This window comes from Haliotis rufescens, unplaced genomic scaffold (genome assembly GCF_023055435.1).
Source record: "Haliotis rufescens isolate VD_foot unplaced genomic scaffold, xgHalRufe1.0.p SCAF_8, whole genome shotgun sequence".
In the NCBI taxonomy this organism is placed as follows: Eukaryota; Metazoa; Mollusca; class Gastropoda; order Lepetellida; family Haliotidae; genus Haliotis; species Haliotis rufescens.
The window spans coordinates 24,234,049-24,252,065 of NW_025964372.1; the positions used below are offsets into that span (position 1 = coordinate 24,234,049).

Below are 18,017 nucleotides of genomic sequence, written 5' to 3' on the forward strand. Positions count from 1 at the left end.
GGCTTCTTTATGTCTATAAGTCCTAGAGAGAGAGAGGGGGGGGGGGGGGGGGGGGGGGGGGGGGGGGGAGAGAGAGTGAGAGATTAAAATTACAACACTTATAAGTTCTTGCTTTGAGATATGATTTGAGAGAGAGAAAGAGATTACAAAAATAAGTCCTTGATTTGTGATATGTCAGGAGATAGAAAGAGAGAGAGAATGAAATTACAAACACACACTTATATACGTATATAAACAGTTAAGCCTATACACTATAAAATCTTCTCTGAACGTTTACATTAAGCGTTTACTTAGTTTAAAAAAAAATATAAGAACCTTCGTTCACAAATTTGGAATAAAGTTAAATTTTGAAACCGATCCCTGTATCCTATCAAGATTGCTAACTTCCTTCAATGCTACGAAAAGCTCGAAAGGGACCGACCATTTGACATTCGGAGGACGGGGGAGGGGGGAGGGGGGAGGGGGGCGATTTAACATTTGCTCACCAGATGTCCAGAACCAAACTGTGTGTCGAACATAATTGTGTCGGTTCTTTCCATCAGAGAATAGAAATATATGTTATAAAGCCATGGCTGCTGAAATATGTCGTCTCTAACAAAATTCTAAGCTGCGCTAAGGTGTCAGTCATATCAGCATCAAATTTGTATCGAACTACGGATAACACGAACTATCTTCTCGAGTTAACGAGGTTTCACTGTACAATGGAATATCACATTGCTCAACACGAATAGTCTACATATCTATACAACATACAAAATTCACAAAAAAACATAAACTGTGTCATTATAATAAATAAATGTCCCTGTATGTGTGTGAAGGAATCTGAATGATTCATTCGGAAATGTCGTCAACATGTTTAAAATGTTTATTTTCTGTCGCAGGCACACTTGGATATCTTGACGAGTTCAGATCTGAACTTTTGACAACACAGACTGTACACAATAGGATTAGCCACACTGTTAATGAAGTACGACCGAAGTCCAATGTTAAAAGCTACTTCGGCAAGGTCACCACTTCCGCTCAAAGATTTCGAATCCAAAGCTTTTATTGTCATCAGAACCAAGTGGGGGAGAAAGCTGAGAATGAAGATTAGGGTGATTAGGAACAGCATGAGCGTCGTACGAAGCGCGTTTGTTTCTCGCTTCGACAAGTTGGGTAAAACAGATTGACGTCGATCGAGTGTTCCTCTGCGCATTGACACCTTGCGAGTGGTCGAATTCTGATCACGTGACACTTTACGGTTCACTTCCGGTTTGACTAGAAATGTTGGTGATTCGGGTGAAAGTGATTCCGGTGAAGACGGGCCGCTCATGCCCGACACGCTGGAACATTTTCGTGTCTTCACGATGAGCTTCCTCGGTGGTTTTCTGGTTCCGTTTTGTTTCCGGTCACGTGGTACGTCATTGGGGACGTGACCGGAAGGGGAGATGAACCCTGTCGCGTGACAGTCGTCTGTCGCTGGACTGGTCTCGGACCCTGAGTCGCTGCAGCGGATGAAAAAGGAGGACGGAGCCTGCCCTGTGACCTTGAACCTCCGGTGCCGCCATATCCGTCTGCCGATGTGGGAATATAAAGACATTAGGCCGAGCGCGCCGATGACGAAGAACAAGAACTGTACGCCGTTGTATATGAGAGGAAATAGCGTCCCGATGAATCTGTCCTTTGTTGAACAATCCGACCCATTTACCCACGAGTAGCCGGTTGGTACTGCTCTGCTACCGTAAAGAAGAGCAGCAGGGGCAGATAACCCCATTGACACAAGGCAGCATCCGAGGAGGACCAAATTGGCCGATTTGGTCGAGATTTGATTCCCGAGTGGATTACAAATCATTTTATACCTGTCGACCGCCACCACGAACAAGGTGAACCCGGAAGCGAATGAGGAAAAGGAATTAACTGTTCTCAAAAGATTACAGGCGATGTAAGACCCGAATGTGTAGTTATGCATAAGGTCGATTATCTCCCCTGGAATGGCGACGGTGCAGCCGAGGAGGTCGAAAGACGCCAAAGCTAGGACAAAGCTTCTCGTGGTGTTGTGTTTCAACTTCCTTACATAGATGTACAGAACCAGTATGTTTCCTATGATTCCAAAGACCATTAACACTGAGAGGTAGCTTATTGCTGGCAGCATAAGTCTAGCGAAGCTGTCATTTAGACTCTGTAGGTAACGTCCATAGTCAATATCTGTGATGTTGTCGAATATTTCGAAAGATTGCGTCATATTTTCTGGCAATGACGTCACAAAGAGTCGTTCTGACGTCACAGTATTCGAGTTTAACAACAGATTCGACGTATCCGGACTAAGCAGTAAAGGACTGAATGTATCAGTTCCATCAACCTCGACATTTTCCACCGTCATTAACGTCGTATTCTCCCCCGACATCTTCAACAAGGTCGTTGTGATCTTGACTGGAAAGGCTTTGTCTGCAGCGTTATGGCCCTCTTGGTTCTCTGTAAATAGAAACAATAGAGGAGGTTAAAATGGCGAGATTGTATGTCATCCAAGATCTGTCTAGCGGAGCAATTTAATGAAGTTATTTACAGAGTAAGCTGTGTCATCCAGAGATGAATACATCTTCATCCAGACAGGGATGATGTTCTTAGTATATAGTCATGCAAGATGCTTCGAAGTACTGCACCGTGAATATATTTATTTTATGAAAACAAAGCCATCTAAAAAACGAAAATAATCCCGATATACATACAAAAATAAAGCTATCCAGCTCCAGCTAACTCTATTAAACATCGGCATCAGGGATATTATTTGTTTTAATTTAAGAGGAGAGAAGTGTTTTGTGTAATATAAGATTTCATAGACTACATGTTAGTCTGGATGCTTCGGTTCTGCATAAGATGCATTCTTGAGGCTGGCGATGCAATGTTTCTATACCTAACGAAAACATCGATTAGAAATAAATGTGGCATCTAATTTTAAAATACCATAATTTAAACTTATAATATCTACATGCTACTGTTTTGGAATCTGTTTCGGCAGATAATCGAGACTGAATGTTCTCTGGCGTTGACGTCTTATATATTTGATAGGTAATTAGAAATTGGTAGACTAAGTTCATAGATAATTAGAAATTAGTAGTTCATAGATGATTAGAAATTGGTAGTTCATAGATGATTAGAAATTGGTAGTTCATAGATGATTAGCAATTTGTGGTTCATAGATGATTAGAAATTGGTAGACTAAGTTTATAGATAATTAGAAATAAGTAGTTCATAGATAATTAGAAATTGGTAGACTAAGTTCATAGATAATTAGAAATTAGTAGTTCATAGATGATTAGAAATTGGTAGTTCATAGATGATTAGAAATTGGTAGTTCATAGATGATTAGAAATTGGTAGTTCATAGATGATTTATTTAGAAATTGGTAGTTCATAGATAATTAGAAATTAGTAGTTCATAGATGATTAGAAATTGGTAGTTCATAGATGATTAGAAATTGGTAGTTCATAGATTATTAGAAATTGGTAGTTCATAGATGATTAGAAATTGGTAGTTCATAGAGACCCGTGGTACAGGGATTTCAACCTCTGTGCGCTCTGTACGCAATGTCTCGCTACTTCTTGCTCCTTCTTCGCGTGAATTATTTATTCAGAAGTAGGGAACCGTTTCGTCTAACGAAATTCAATGCAGAAATTGAAATCCATATATCTTGTGTCTCTATACTTACTGTGCGTTAAGTGGTTTCTAATAGGATCATGCCTGTCCGTCATCCGTCTTTGTTCGTGGCCGAACGGTTTGACGTAACTGTCTTGTTCATTTTTAAAAGCTTTTTATCTGGGTCTGATAGAGTTTCGTACCCGTACGCTCCGCGTTACCAAAATAACGGTGCCATGAATTTATGAGTACATGCACACTGGTCCCGATTAACCCATGATGTGGTAAGAGTTGATCATATCGAAATCGGATCGTGACAATGCGTAGCCTGACTGATTTGTATGTCATCGTACTTATCGTTGTGTCATCGTTGCTTATGCTATCAACCACGTGTTTGCCTCACTGGGCCCATCATGTCCAGGCTGCCATGAAATTGCGTTAATATTGCCGACTGCTGTGGAGTTTGTTTGTTTGTCTGTTTGTTTGTTTGTTTGTTGTAAGCAATATTCCAGCTACCAGCCGGCGGTCTGTAAAAAATCGAGTCTGGACCAGACAATCCAGTGATTGACATCATAAGCATCGATCCACGCAATTGGAATACGATGACATGCTTCAACCAAGTAAGCGAGCCTGACCACCCGATCCCGTTAGTCGCCACTTACGACAAGCATAGTCGCCTTTTACGGCAAGCATGGGTTGCTGAAGACCTATTCTACCCCGGATGATTTTCGACTGTATGAACCATAACTCGAATAATTTCAAGTAATACATACTGAGGATATACATGTAAGTGTACGTCTGTGACTGACCCACCATCACGCAATAATGCAATGGCGCCCACATCTGGCGGACAGGATAAGGAATACATGGACCTGTACATATCTTCACGGCAATAGAGAACGTCACTGAGAAAAAGACATTTCAATGGCTTGAGCAACGACCGGTCAAGTGACCGCTGTGAAATGGGGTCAGATACCTATAGCCACACTTACTGGCCATTGTGTCCACTCCATCACAATATAACTGCCTCTTAGGACAAGTACGGACTACTTTAGCGTCTACTCGAAGGGAAGTTCGATTCAGAGTTACTAGAACGATATCTTGACTTAACATGAAATTGCAAATAAACAAAAATGGTCCATGTAGATATATCGGATGAAGTTTAAGAACAGGTTAATCGATACATAAATGAATATTATTAAGGATTTAATTAATATTCTAATGAAAAAATCGAACCAATGTTAATATCCTCAACTAATTTCAGGTGGGAAAATGCAAATTTAAGAAAGTGGAAGACGCTGAACTCTCGTCAGTTTGAAATTGCTCAAGATGGGAAGTGTTTACCCGTCTGACAAATCCTTCCTCTCTGTACGTAAACAAGCATAGTCGCACAGCCAAGCATAGAAACAGGTCGAGTTCAACCATCTTAACCACATTCCGGACCACACGTTTCCGCCTCGTCTCAACCAACTCGTACTCGGAGTTTAAATGCGTGGCGCCATTTCTGTAAGCCACATCAAATGTCTGTTTCGTATTGAATAAAAACAGATTTTGAAAGCAGATAGGTGTACAGTTTCGTGATAACTTTGCTTCATTTTAGATGCGCAAGACGCTATACGACAAAAAAACCAACTCAGAAAATTTTCCATTATGTAAGATAGCTGCGCGATAAATCATAAAGTACACTCAGCAATATTCCAGCTATATGACGGCGGTCTGTAAATAATCGTGTCTGGACCAGACAATCCAGTGATTGACATCATGAGCATCGATCTACGCAATTGGGATACGATGACATGCATCAACCAAATCATCGAACCTGACCAGCCGATCTCGTTAGTCGCCTCTTACGATATGCATTGTCGCCTTTTACGGCAAGCATGGGTTGCTGAAGACCTATTCTACCCCGGTCACCCTATACTTAACAACATAGACAGTCTTAGCGCTACGGTTGCTTTGTTTAAATCGCGCCTTGGTGTTAAATCGTTCAACTGATCAGTTCCAAGGCCTAAGCTTAAATGACAGACTCCGTCTCTGCCAAATGATCTCTAAGCTATTACTTGTGGTAGTCTGGCTGAAGACCATTGATCCAAAATAGTGTTTAGTTTCAACATTACTTTAAACGATACCAGAACGTTAATGTGTAGCCAAACGGCAAGGGTGACCACACGTAAGTTTCATATTTATGTTGTAATATAGAACATAACAACACTGTTTTATTTGAATGATTGTAAAATTATATCTCAGGCATGACGACTATAATGAACTTGTGTGGTTTCTTTATTATTAAGGGGCGGTCGGGTAGCCTAGTGGTTAAAGCGCTCGCTCGTCACGCCGGACCCGGGTTCGATTCCCGACATGGGTACAATGTGTGAAGCCCATTTCTGGTGTCCCCCGCCGTGATATTGCTGGAATATTGCTAAAAGCGGCGTATAACCTCACTCACTCACTCTTTATTATTAAACTCCCTTCTTTGTGGATATAACAGTAATCGTTCGGATAGCGAGGTTCACTGATTATATACAGAGTCCAGTCTGACTGGGTGTGAACTGTCTCTAACAGCCGATACCTACACACAGGTTCATGGTTTGATAGTACAAAAGAAATAAGGGTGGTGGGGTAGCCTAGTGGTTAAAGCGTTCGCTCGCCACGCCGAAGACCCGGATTCGATTCCCCACGTGGGTACAATGTGTGAAGCCCATTTTTGGTGTCGCCGCATTGATATTGCTTGAATACTGCTAAAAGTGGCGTAAAACCATACTCACTCACTGATAGCACAAAAACATATGATTAAATACTTTTAATCAGAACTTCAGATTCACGAGGTAATAATATCAACTCGTGTATACATACAGATGTATATGTTATCTAAATTAAATGTCAGTGCAAATTAATGTTATCATGAGGATATATTGACAAGACGGGAAATAACCAAGCGCTGGTTAGCATCTGTTAGAGTGAGATACACTGAAACCTCGTTTGACTTGATAAATACCGTTTTCGGAACAATATATACAATATATTATGTGAAACCTTATGATTCGGAATCATGTTTTTTTCTGGATCGTGTCTCTTTCTGCTGTATCTTCCGGTTTAACGGGGTTTATTGTATGTTTAATTAAACTCTGTTAATCCAGAAACTCCGCATTCCGGACAATTAGGTTTAGAGAGCAAAGAACAGGACTTCGAAATTCATGACATCATTTTGTTTAGACGGATATGTTTCAATCCGGACTATTCCAAAGTAAATGCTAATTTACCATGTGTTTTACAAATCACGACTTTTTTCTTTTTTCTTGTATGCATTAAAACTTATTGACCTTTTTACTCAAAGGGTTATATACTGTTAGACTGCGGCCTAAGCATCTCTAATTCGTCAAGGGAATACACACACGACAATTATCAATGAAGCTGATGTTTCATGTGAAGTAAAAAACCCTCATGGGAGAACAAGATGTTTTAAAACAATTTATAATGGGCGGAACAAGTTTAATTACCAAGCCTGTTCCGACTCGTAAGCGATAAACCTACAACCCCGACTGTAATTTAATCCTTTAGCCGTCGCGATAAAATCCTAGATAGAGAACAAGAGAAAGAAAAACACATGGGTCGCTTATATGAAAAACAAAAGTGTCTCTCTTCTAACTTTGGTTCATTATAAAAGGTTAGAGTTTGTTTTTATAACGTTTTCTGTGATAGTTTAATCGTTCTATCGCTCGTATATTGTCGACGACAAGGTAAAGGCCAATAAAATGCCGATAATGTTTTGGTTTTAAATCGCTTTTGTTCTGGAGGACTGAGAGTTACTTCCTCAAAGTGATTCGGTGTAGATTTTGAGTGTGGAATGTTTATAGGATTTAATGCATGTTGGGTGATGCTGCATTTGAGAATGAAAACAAAGATAAATGAATCTTTGTGACTGTAGACTATTGTAGATGTAACTTAATCGGGATTGAATTCATTTGTTTGTGAGGTTTTTTATGGGGAAGATATGAGATCAACGGATGAAATTCTATCAGAAATCATAATAAGTGGCGCACTATTTCGACAATATGTGGTATGGCACGACTCTGATAATCTTAAGATCTAGGAGCAATAACACGCATATTTTCTTGACACGGAAAACACATTTCAGGTCAGGAATGTGATGAACGTTATTCTGTCCCGAAAGAGCCAAACAATTAGGATTTAAAAAAAAATGTATTGTGTATTTTATTCTCTATATGTGTAGGTACAAATATGGAACTATTTTGGGAACCGAAGTGATCATTGATCACCGAATCATATACGATGAAACCCGTTAAATGGGAACCTTATTAGTCCAGAAACTAAACTATCCGGATGACTATTTTGACCAAAGTCTACATATCTTAGACCAATTCCGTGGTCAGTTGGATAGAGCGTTTTTTCGGTGAGAGCAAGGTCCGTGGTTCGATCCCCGGACCGAATCATACAAAAAGACATAAAAGATGGTACATGTGATAACTCTGCTATTAGTTCGGCATTAGCGGGATAAAACATAGACTACAAACATACCCCATTTTCATATTAAAGGGAATCTTCGGCAAGGAAGATATTGTTTTATATCCCATATTTTACATTATCAAACCATTGCATATCTTACTCAACTGCAAATAACATCTGATTTATGTATTGTCATTTTTTATCACTTTGAAGGATGTGAGTGATTTGTTTTAAATATCCAAAACAAGCAGGAAAAAGCATCACATTTTAAGAAGTCGAAAGAGCGTCGTTGTAATGTCTGTTACGGTCACTTTGATGTATATTTCTGTCGAATTTTGACAGCTTGTAAATGAGCGCGTTAATTGCTTTTCTGAAAAACGACAGCTGGTAGAGGAATTTAGTAATTGCCTCCACAGTGCGTCTTACACATACGTTCCGTGCAATCTTTCCTTGTAATGATAGTTCTGACAGCTTGAAATTCCCGTACTGGTACCCTTACGTAACATTGCTGATAGACATGTTGTTATTAAAAGAGAAGAAATTTCTCACTTGTCACTTTCGTTTACGTTTTATCTCTTTATTAGCTAATGTTTTATTACCCACAAGATTTTTTTTATTTGAGAGCGTGGTGTTACTGGTTTAGGAAAAGTGTGTGCGTGAATATTGTGTTGTGCCGCAGTGATGTTGCAAGTACAGTAAACTACGGTTATAACGAACACGCTTATAACGAACTGACGGATATAACGAACTTACTTTTGGGTCCCGACTATTTGCTGTTGTTATACTGTATATATGCTTATAACGAACTACGGTTATAACGAACTAAAATTAGTAGTCCCTTTGAGTTCGTTATAACCGTACTTTACTGTATTCACAGTTAACGGTACATGGATGTAACTCTCCGGGTGGTCGTGTTTGTTTGTTGTTTGATGCCGCATTCAGTAATATTCCAGCTGTATGACAGCATCCCGTAAACAATATAATCTCAGCCGGACAAGCATTTGGATTATATTATGAACATCGCCCCATGGGCCGGGATACGATGACACCAAGTCACCAGTCACCGATCCATTCAGTCGATTTTGACTTTAAGCATAGGTCACCAATTTAACCCGGAACCCCCACGGGTGCTGCGGCTTTGATTTAAATATTTTATTAGTTTATTTTTTACACCTCATTCAGCAATATTCCAGCTGTATGACGGCGGTCTGTAACTATTCGAGTCTGGACCAGAAAATCCAGTGATTGAAATCATGATCATCGATCTACGCAATTGGGGTACGATGACATGCATCAACCAAGCCACCCGATCCCGTTAGTCGCCTCTTACGACAAGCGTGGGTTTCTGGAGACCAAATATAGGCTTTAATGCAAAGCTGACACTCTGTGATGTAACTGTGAAATACTATTCGTTAAACTATTCGTTAAACTACAAGTCGTTAAACTCTACTCGCTCACTCTCATCTTGATACTCCATGATGATTAAATGTCTGAATATTAATAGCTACCGTGAAGATTCCGGGGTAGATTAGGTCTTCAGCATCCCATGCTTGCCGTAAAAGGTGACTATGCTTGTCGTAAAAGGCGACTAACGGGATCGGGTGGTCAGGCTCGCTGACTTGGTTGAAGCATGTCATCGGTCCCATCGATGCTCATGAGATTAATCACTGGATTGTCTGGTCCAGACTTGATTATTCACAGACCGCCTTCATATAGCTGGAATATTGCTGAGTGCGGCGTTAAACAACAAACCAAACCAAAAAACGTTCATCCGACACCTATCAGAAAGAAGCAATATATCGATTTTGGTAAGCTGATAATAAAATACGCAGGGAAAATAAACTAGTATGTAGGAAATCGGAAAATATTTTCAAAATATTTAAATGTAACAGACAGTGTACTAAATATGTGCCAAAGGACACCGCCCAACGTCCCGCACAAAGTCCAGATCACGTGACTTTCAATTTCAAGAGGCATACCATTATCACGAGCTGTAAGATATCCGGCCACAGGCCTCTAAGTGGACCATGGCCAGTACTGACCATGACTGGACAATCGCAGTTTCCGATCTCTTATCTAACTTGGGAGTATGTGTACGCGGACACACACATGTTTATTGCATGTGTAACTGCAAGGATGAAGGAAACGATATCTCTCTTGTCTTATCTTACAATTAATATAGTTTCTTTTAACCTGAGGGACTTGTCATTTATTATAGGGGAGTGGTGGGGGAGGTGAGATTGGGGTCAAGAAAAAAAAATACAGCGAAAGAGGGGGTCGCCAAAAAATTATCACAAAACTATAGGGGTGTGTGTGTGTGTGTGTGTGTGTGTGTGTGTGTGTGTGTGTGTGTGCGTAAGTCCGGACTGATGCCGATTTATAGTGCTAGCACACCGAGATACCATGCGGCAGTTTAACATGAATACCCAACTCAGACACAGTATACTGACTCAGAGCCGACCAGTCCTTATTTTAGCCCCTTAATGCCGGGTGCCAGACAGGGTAACACAGAATACCATATTTTACCATATTTTGGTATGACGCGGCCGGGGATCGAACCCCGGACTTTCCGCTCTACGGGCGGACGCTCTACCTCTAGACCACGGAGGCGGTCTAGCAGTAGTAGTAAAGAAATAGTAGCAGCAGCATAAGTATTATCAGTACAGTTGGTAGAAGTAAGTGTTTGGTAAAACGTTATGGAAAGTGTAGTATTAATAAAATTAGCAGAAGCGTGGCGTCAAGGCATATTAGAAGTGTGGCGCTAAGGTAAATTTGATGTTAGCAATGTGTGTGTGTGTGTGTGTGTGTGTGTGTGTGTGTGTGTGTGTGTGTGTGTGTGTGTGAAAATGACACAGTTCATTTTTAAAAAAAATATATATAATAATGATTTTTAACAATATTTAGAGACTTGTTATTCATTATAGGAAAGGGGGCCCCGGTTCATGAAAATATGTTACATTTATGGGGGCAAAACATGATATAGTCCTAAGACCAACCCCTAACCCCAGTGTGATTGTAGTACTATTGTGTATTGTTGAGGGCGATGAACTCCGTGGTACGTATTGAACTTGTGTAACAGACAATGTGTCACTCATTGCGCACGTGCTGACCTTTGAAATATGAATACCAAGTAACTAGAGCTGCAACGATACACCGTGATATTGTACTATAACCTGTACTGACCAAAGGAATATCAGGATTTCACAAAATATTAGAAACGATTGTTAGAACAGATGCAAGCATTCACGCGTCGCACTAGACTAACATCTAGTCTCTGAAATGAACATATCGTACATAAAAAAACAGTTGTTCAGTTATCTTAATAAATATATAATAAAAAGGAGCCCAGTGACTCTCTTCATTTTCAGATACTGTGATCTAGACTTGCCAAACATTATAGACTTGCATGGGCTGTATTTGATATATATTTGTATGAGGGTCTATAAGACAGACTAGCGTCGCACCGAAGGCCCTGGTTCTATCCAACGTGCCCTGCGCTCTAATGAAACTGTGTTATTGCTAACTGAAATAGCTAACCATTCATTCTTTTTTGTTGTCTAACGCCGCACTCAGCAATATTCCAGCTATATGACGGCGGTCTGTAAATAATCGAGTCTGGACCAGACAATCCAGTGATGGACATCATGAGCATCGATCCACGCAGTTGGGATACGATGACGTGCTTCAACCACGTCAGTGAGCCTGACCACCCGATCCCGATAATTAACTTTTACTGTTGCGCCATACTTCAAGAGATTTATGTACTCAAGTACTCCTTCTATGTTCTCGTTTGATATTAAGGGACTTGTGAGTGAGTGAGTGAGTTGGGATTAACGCCGCTTTGAACAATATTTAACGTGGGATGAAGACCAGATGTGATGCAGGTCCCAGATGTTGAAACCCACGAGTATGATACTGACAAACCAAGAAACATAATAAACGCTAATCTGGGATTCGAACCAACGATCTTAGGGTGCTGTTTTTTGTTGTTTTTTTGTTGTTTTTTTGTGTGTGTTTTTTTTGTTCAACGCCGCACTTAACAATAGTCCAGCTCCATCACGTCGGTATGTAACATGATCGAGTCTGGATCAGGCAATCCAGTCATTAACGGCAAGCATGGGTTGCTGAAGACCTATTCGGCCCCGGATGTTCACGGGTTGTCAGTGAGTGAGTTGGCTTTAACGCCGCTTTGAACAATACATTATGTGGGATGAAGGCCAGATGTGATGCAGGTCTCAGATATTTACCACTTTGGTGAAACCCACGAGTATGTTGCTGACAAACCAAGAAACATAATAAACGCTAATCTGGGATTTGAACACACGATAACAGGTTGCTGGCACACCCAGGGGAGACTACTCTGCTCAGCGAATGGCGGCACCATATATAAGACGACACGGCCACAATGGACCCGGTGATTTGATATTCAATATAGTTGCAAGGTATCAAATGATGATTAATCCATACATGTTTCCAGGTCTAAGGTTTCAATCCTATGGGAGAGATGAGTCCGGGTGATAATTGAACAATTACATCTCGCTTGTGAAATTGAATCTAGCTTTATCTTTAATATGAAATTGTATGATTCCCCAAGGTACGGATGATCAAACGGGGTCATCTATCTGTTCTCAAACATCAAGAGCGGCGGTTGTGGGAACAATGATTAACAGTTATGTTCCAAACTTTAACGGCGTCATCTCGATGTCAGTCGTTCCATTAAAAGTATATCGTGTTATCCGTGGTTCGAAACAAGCGGAGTACCGATATTAAAGATATGAGAGGGACAGAAGGAAAATCGATTTTTCTTTTACAAAAAAAAACTTTTGAAAGTTCACGAACTTCAATCGATGTTTAATATAAGAAAAATGTCTTTGATAAGGCTTTGTTTGCATGTTGTTTGTTTGTCTTGTGCACTCAGCAATATTCCAGCTATATGGCGGCGGTCTGTAAATAATCGAATCTGGGCCAGACAGTGCAGTGATAAACATCACGAGCATCGACCTACGCATTTAGGATACGATGACATGCATCAACCAAGTCAGCAAGCCAAAAACACCGGATCCCGTTAGTCGCCTCTGACGACAAGCATGGGTCGCTGAAGACCAATCCGGCTAACCCGGCTCGCCACGTGTCTTTGAAAACATGCTTACATTAGGGAATTGGAATCTGGCCCGTTGGTCTGGTTTAAGAGTGATCATCCAGTTTTGAGGTAATTTAATTGCTAACCGGGTTCGTTGCGCTTTTAGATAAAATATGCACAACATATTAAGGGATTTCCGAAACTCAAATTACATGTGTCGCGTGTGCAAATTGAATAAAAAAAACAAAAAATTGTTTTATCTTTATATTTTTCATATACATCAACATCTACATCTTCACTGATCGAAATGAATACCAAACGGGTCGCATGTCACAATATTTTTTCTCATTTCGATACCTGTATATTTTACAATGTCAGACCACTTGATCAATGTGGATTATACTTAGAGTTTTGTTATAAATGAAAACTAGTGTCATATTAAAATATTCAGGCCCCAAACCTCAGAAGCTAACAGTCATGTAATTGCTCGTGACCTTGTGACGTCTTACATTAACTCTTTAGGACCCCACGATCCCATGTTGGGCGGAAGAGCTGATTACATTAGTTTACAGGGGTTAAAACGTGGTCTTAGGGCCATCGTTCATTTTATCAGCTATCTGTCTGTTTGGTCTAAATTCGATAATTTTCAGGTGATATATCTGTAACATATACATCCATGCTTGTTAGCATTGAAGTACATGCTTTAAATCAAGTATGTAATGTTAATTTGCACCTTCAGCATGTGAGTTCACTATAAAAGCGGGAATGACATTTGAATGACAGGAAATCAGCATCTTGAAATCAACAACAGCACGCAAGGCACGATCAACACGGGAGAAATCCGGACGTGCTCTGGCGCGAAATTTGATACGACTCGTACCACTGCACTCAATGCACAATTGTTGACGCCAAGTGGTGACCGCTGTCAACTTGTGGAATTCACCGATAACGCTAATTTGTTCCTACTCGTAATCTTTCGGTTACAGAAACGTTATATATGTAATTTGTGAAATCTGAGAGTTAAAAATATAAGTGTTGAAAAGGGAAATTCTTACAGATAAAAAATAATGAATAAAAAACATAACTCTTGCTCAGAAAAATAGTTTTACCAATTAAATTCTAACGCGTGTTAATTATATTGTATGCTAGTCATTAAATATTCCAGCTATATCGCATCTGCCTTTAAATTCAAACAATCTGGCCAGACAAACCAGTGGTTGAAGGTATGAACATCGATCTGCTCCGTCCGGTACGATGGTATACAATCAACCAGGTCACACAATGTGACCACCCGATCCTCTTTAATCAGCCCTTACGATAAGCATGTGGTACTGGGGACCTATCCTGCCCGTCGGGATTTCGAAGAGCGGTAAGCGAAGAGACAATTGGATTTTGTGGTGCACGATCAACGATATTTCTCCTTCATGCGGGAGCACGCATCTCGTCATCATGAAGCTAAGTCTATTAATACAATCGGGTGTGAAATCACACTAATTATACAAGTTGACAAGGCGGTGAAACCATTTACATACACTAGACATAACCTTGGCATGTGCATATTTCCAAGGTCTCGATTGTGAAATATTTTCATTAAAAATATTATATTATTTGCAAAACCACATGGTATTTGAAATCAAAATTTGAATTGTTAAAACCTCTTTTGTGTGTAAACTTGAATGAAATAATTAATATACTAGTAAATTATATCAACTATGCACACGAAGTCGTCTTTAACGTGTGTAACAATATCAAACATCAGATAGGTAGCTATATTAAAAATAAGATACAAACGTGTGTACTTTTACGTCTAAATTAATCTAGTCTTGCTGCCGTCGCATTGTCTCCCTGTATTGTTTCAGGAATAACATGTAATATGCATATTAACCGATATTTTTCTTATCGTTTAGAAAGTAAATAATATTTAACCACATATCAGAAAAACCGACGGACCGGAGCGCCAACACAAAGTAATATTACATTCGCGCGGTCACTATCGTAATACCGAAAACAAAAAAAGGAATATTTATGAAAAAATGTCCAAAGGTGTCAAAGCTTATGAATGCTAAAATTATATTCAGTATAAGCGAAAAAAAATCAATTGGACTTACCAGTGTTGAACCCGCTTGAGGCTTTCTCGCCTGTTAAAGTTACACTGAAAGTGAGCTGTTATGTCGTTTGCTTCACATATCTATGTAAACACGCGTTCATGACACGATTGGTGGAGACAGGCTTGCGAGCGGCACGGCACATGACCCTTATCACTCTCCCCAGTCATTTCCGTAACGTTTCAAGCATCAAGACACCCTCGAAGGTTTAGGCGTGTTGTTATTAATGGCCATCTTTTTGTATTCCGACCCCCTTTGTGTCGTTCGAAACTTCTTACATATATATATATGTGTTAAGAAAGAAGTATGCTATTTAAAGTATTTTTTTAGTATCACATTATGAACCATTGAATTAATTTCAAGATGTGAACGTTTAAATATCCCACGTGCTTGGACAGATGCGTGTTTGGCGCATGCGTTATTCATTTGGCTCGTTAGGTGCACGTGGTTGGCGATGGGTTGTCGATTTGGTCTTTTGGGAAGGGGAAGGGGGGGGGGGGGGGGGGGGGGTAGAGGGGCTAATTCACACAGTGATACGCGTGGAATCTTTTTTTAGGAAGTACTGTTAAAGGAGAGGGTTTTAAGAGTTCGGTAGTGTTTGTTTGTTGTTTGTTTGTTTGTTGTTTAACGCCGCACTCAGCAATATTCCAGCTATATGACGGCGGTCTGTTAATAATCGAGTCTGGACCAGACAATCCAGTGACTGACATGAGCATCGATCCACGCAATTGGGATCAATGACATGCATCAACCAAGTCAGCAAGCCTGACCACCCCATCCCGTTAGTCTCCTATTTTGAGAAGTATAGTCGCCTTGTACAGCAAGCATGGGTTGCTGAAGACCTATTCTTTCCCGGAATTTTGTAATTATATTTTATGTAACGTGTTTCCGCGACACAGGAAATGCGATGAACACTATGACACTGTTGATATGTGTTTCGGATGTACATATAGTTATCCCAGGGACTACTGTCCGCAGTGGTCAGGTTAGACCTCAAGTCATGGAACAGATCAGTAGAATATCTACTTTGAGTGAGTGAGTGAGTGAGTTGGGTTTACGACCGCTTTGAACAGCATTTCAGTTACATCACGGCGTGTCAGCATGTGGGAGGAAGGCCCGAAGTAGCCAATTTGGCGCTGACAAACCTAGAAATGTAAATAAGTCGCACGGGATTTGAACTAACGGTCACAGGCACTTGGGGACGCAAAACTGCACAGTAAATGGCAGCGCCTTAGACGCCAGGGCCCCGTTCCACAAAGAGAATGAGCGCTAAGGTGATCGTAACTCCCATACTTTAACACAGACTTACGATCGCCGTAGCGTTAAGATCTATTCGTGAGAACCTAATTCAATCTACTTCTTGTATTAGACCCCCAGGAGACCCGGGTTAGACCAGATCTCCCGTACTGCCTGTGGTGAAAGACGACTAAATTCATCTATCATCAGATCTGAGTTAACTGCATCTCACAAGGCGATAATCAGTTTCCCAATACAGTAAACTACGGTTATAACGAACTCAAAGGGACTACTAATTTTAGTTCGTTATAACCGTAGTTCGTTATAAGCACACATACAGCATAACTACAGCAAGTAGTCGGGACCAAAAAAGTAAGTTCGTTATATCCGTCAGTTCGTTATAAGCGTGTTCGTTATAACTGTATAGTGTAGTTTACTGTATAAGGATTAAAATCTGCATACTTTCAATAACACGAGATTTTATATTACCGGCGATATTGCTGTTTTCCACCCTAGAAGGGATGATATCGAACGTATAACGTCTGTCACTGTGTCAACGAATAGTTCAAGGGACATTACAAAAATATTAAATTTATTCATTTTGAAAAATAATTATTTGTTGTAATCAAAATTAATTGGTTCTCAGCAACAACAAAAAAATGTTCGCTGGAGGACATGATATATATGTGTTGCGTCCCTTAGCCGTGACAGGATCCGCTGTTCGTTGGTTTGAATCCAAGATTTGCCACTACCCTTGCCTTTGATCCCATATTTCATCCAAGTTATTCAAATATGAAACATGTGTGCCTTTGGACTTTCCTCCCAAATCAAGCTGATACGCCGTGATGTAAAACCAAACGTTAAACCAAACTCACTCACTTTTCACGAAACGAATTTCAAACTCAAAATCCATAAATATGCCAGCTCATTTATGGAATCTTTAATATCCAGTCGATGATGAGAAACAAGACACGTTTTATTTCATTTGAGCCAACGATACTCGTTCCCCAGGCGTTATTTATAAACGTGAGTGTATAAATATGTATAGGTCCACGTACTCCTTATCCTGCCCGCCATATGTGGGCGCCATTACATTGCGTGATGGTGGGTCAGTTACAGACGTACACTAACATGTATATCCTCAGTGTGTATTACTTGAAATAATTCGAGTTATAGTTCATACAGTCGAAAATCTTCCGGGGTAGAATAGGTCTTCAGAAACCCATGCTCGCCGTAAAAGGCAACTATGCTTGTCGTAAGTGGCGACTAACGGGTGGTCAGGCTCGCTGACTTGGTTGATGCATGTCATCGATCCTAATTGCGTGGATCGAAGCTCATGATGTCAATCACTGGATTGTCTGGTCCATACTCGTTTATTTACAGACCGCCATCATATAGCTGGAATATTGCTGAGTGCGGCGTTAAACAACAAACAAACAAACAGTCGAAAATCATATGAACATGGATGTACAGATTAACCTTGCTAATTCGAACTTTTTAAACTCGAATTATCGCTTCAA

At 40.2% G+C, this 18,017-nt stretch overlaps 1 protein-coding gene across 1 annotated transcript; it reads right to left on the minus strand.

Annotated features, from left to right (window-relative positions):
* Positions 1–445: 445 nt before the first annotated feature.
* On the minus strand, positions 446–15,389 carry LOC124139293 (muscarinic acetylcholine receptor M1-like). The gene is made up of 2 exons (XM_046506255.2): positions 15,265–15,389; positions 446–2,451 (listed from the first exon to the last, which is right to left on the minus strand). Exon 2 carries the CDS (start codon positions 2,381–2,383, stop codon positions 866–868), a length of 1,518 nt encoding a protein of 505 aa, XP_046362211.2. The 5' UTR covers positions 2,384–2,451; positions 15,265–15,389; the 3' UTR covers positions 446–865.
* Between the last annotated feature and the right edge of the window lie 2,628 nt (positions 15,390–18,017).

Coding starts and splice junctions, on each gene's coding strand:
- LOC124139293 (XM_046506255.2), bottom strand. CDS start 2,383: ATGTCGGGGGAGAATACGACGTTAATGACGGTGGAAAATGTCGAGGTT.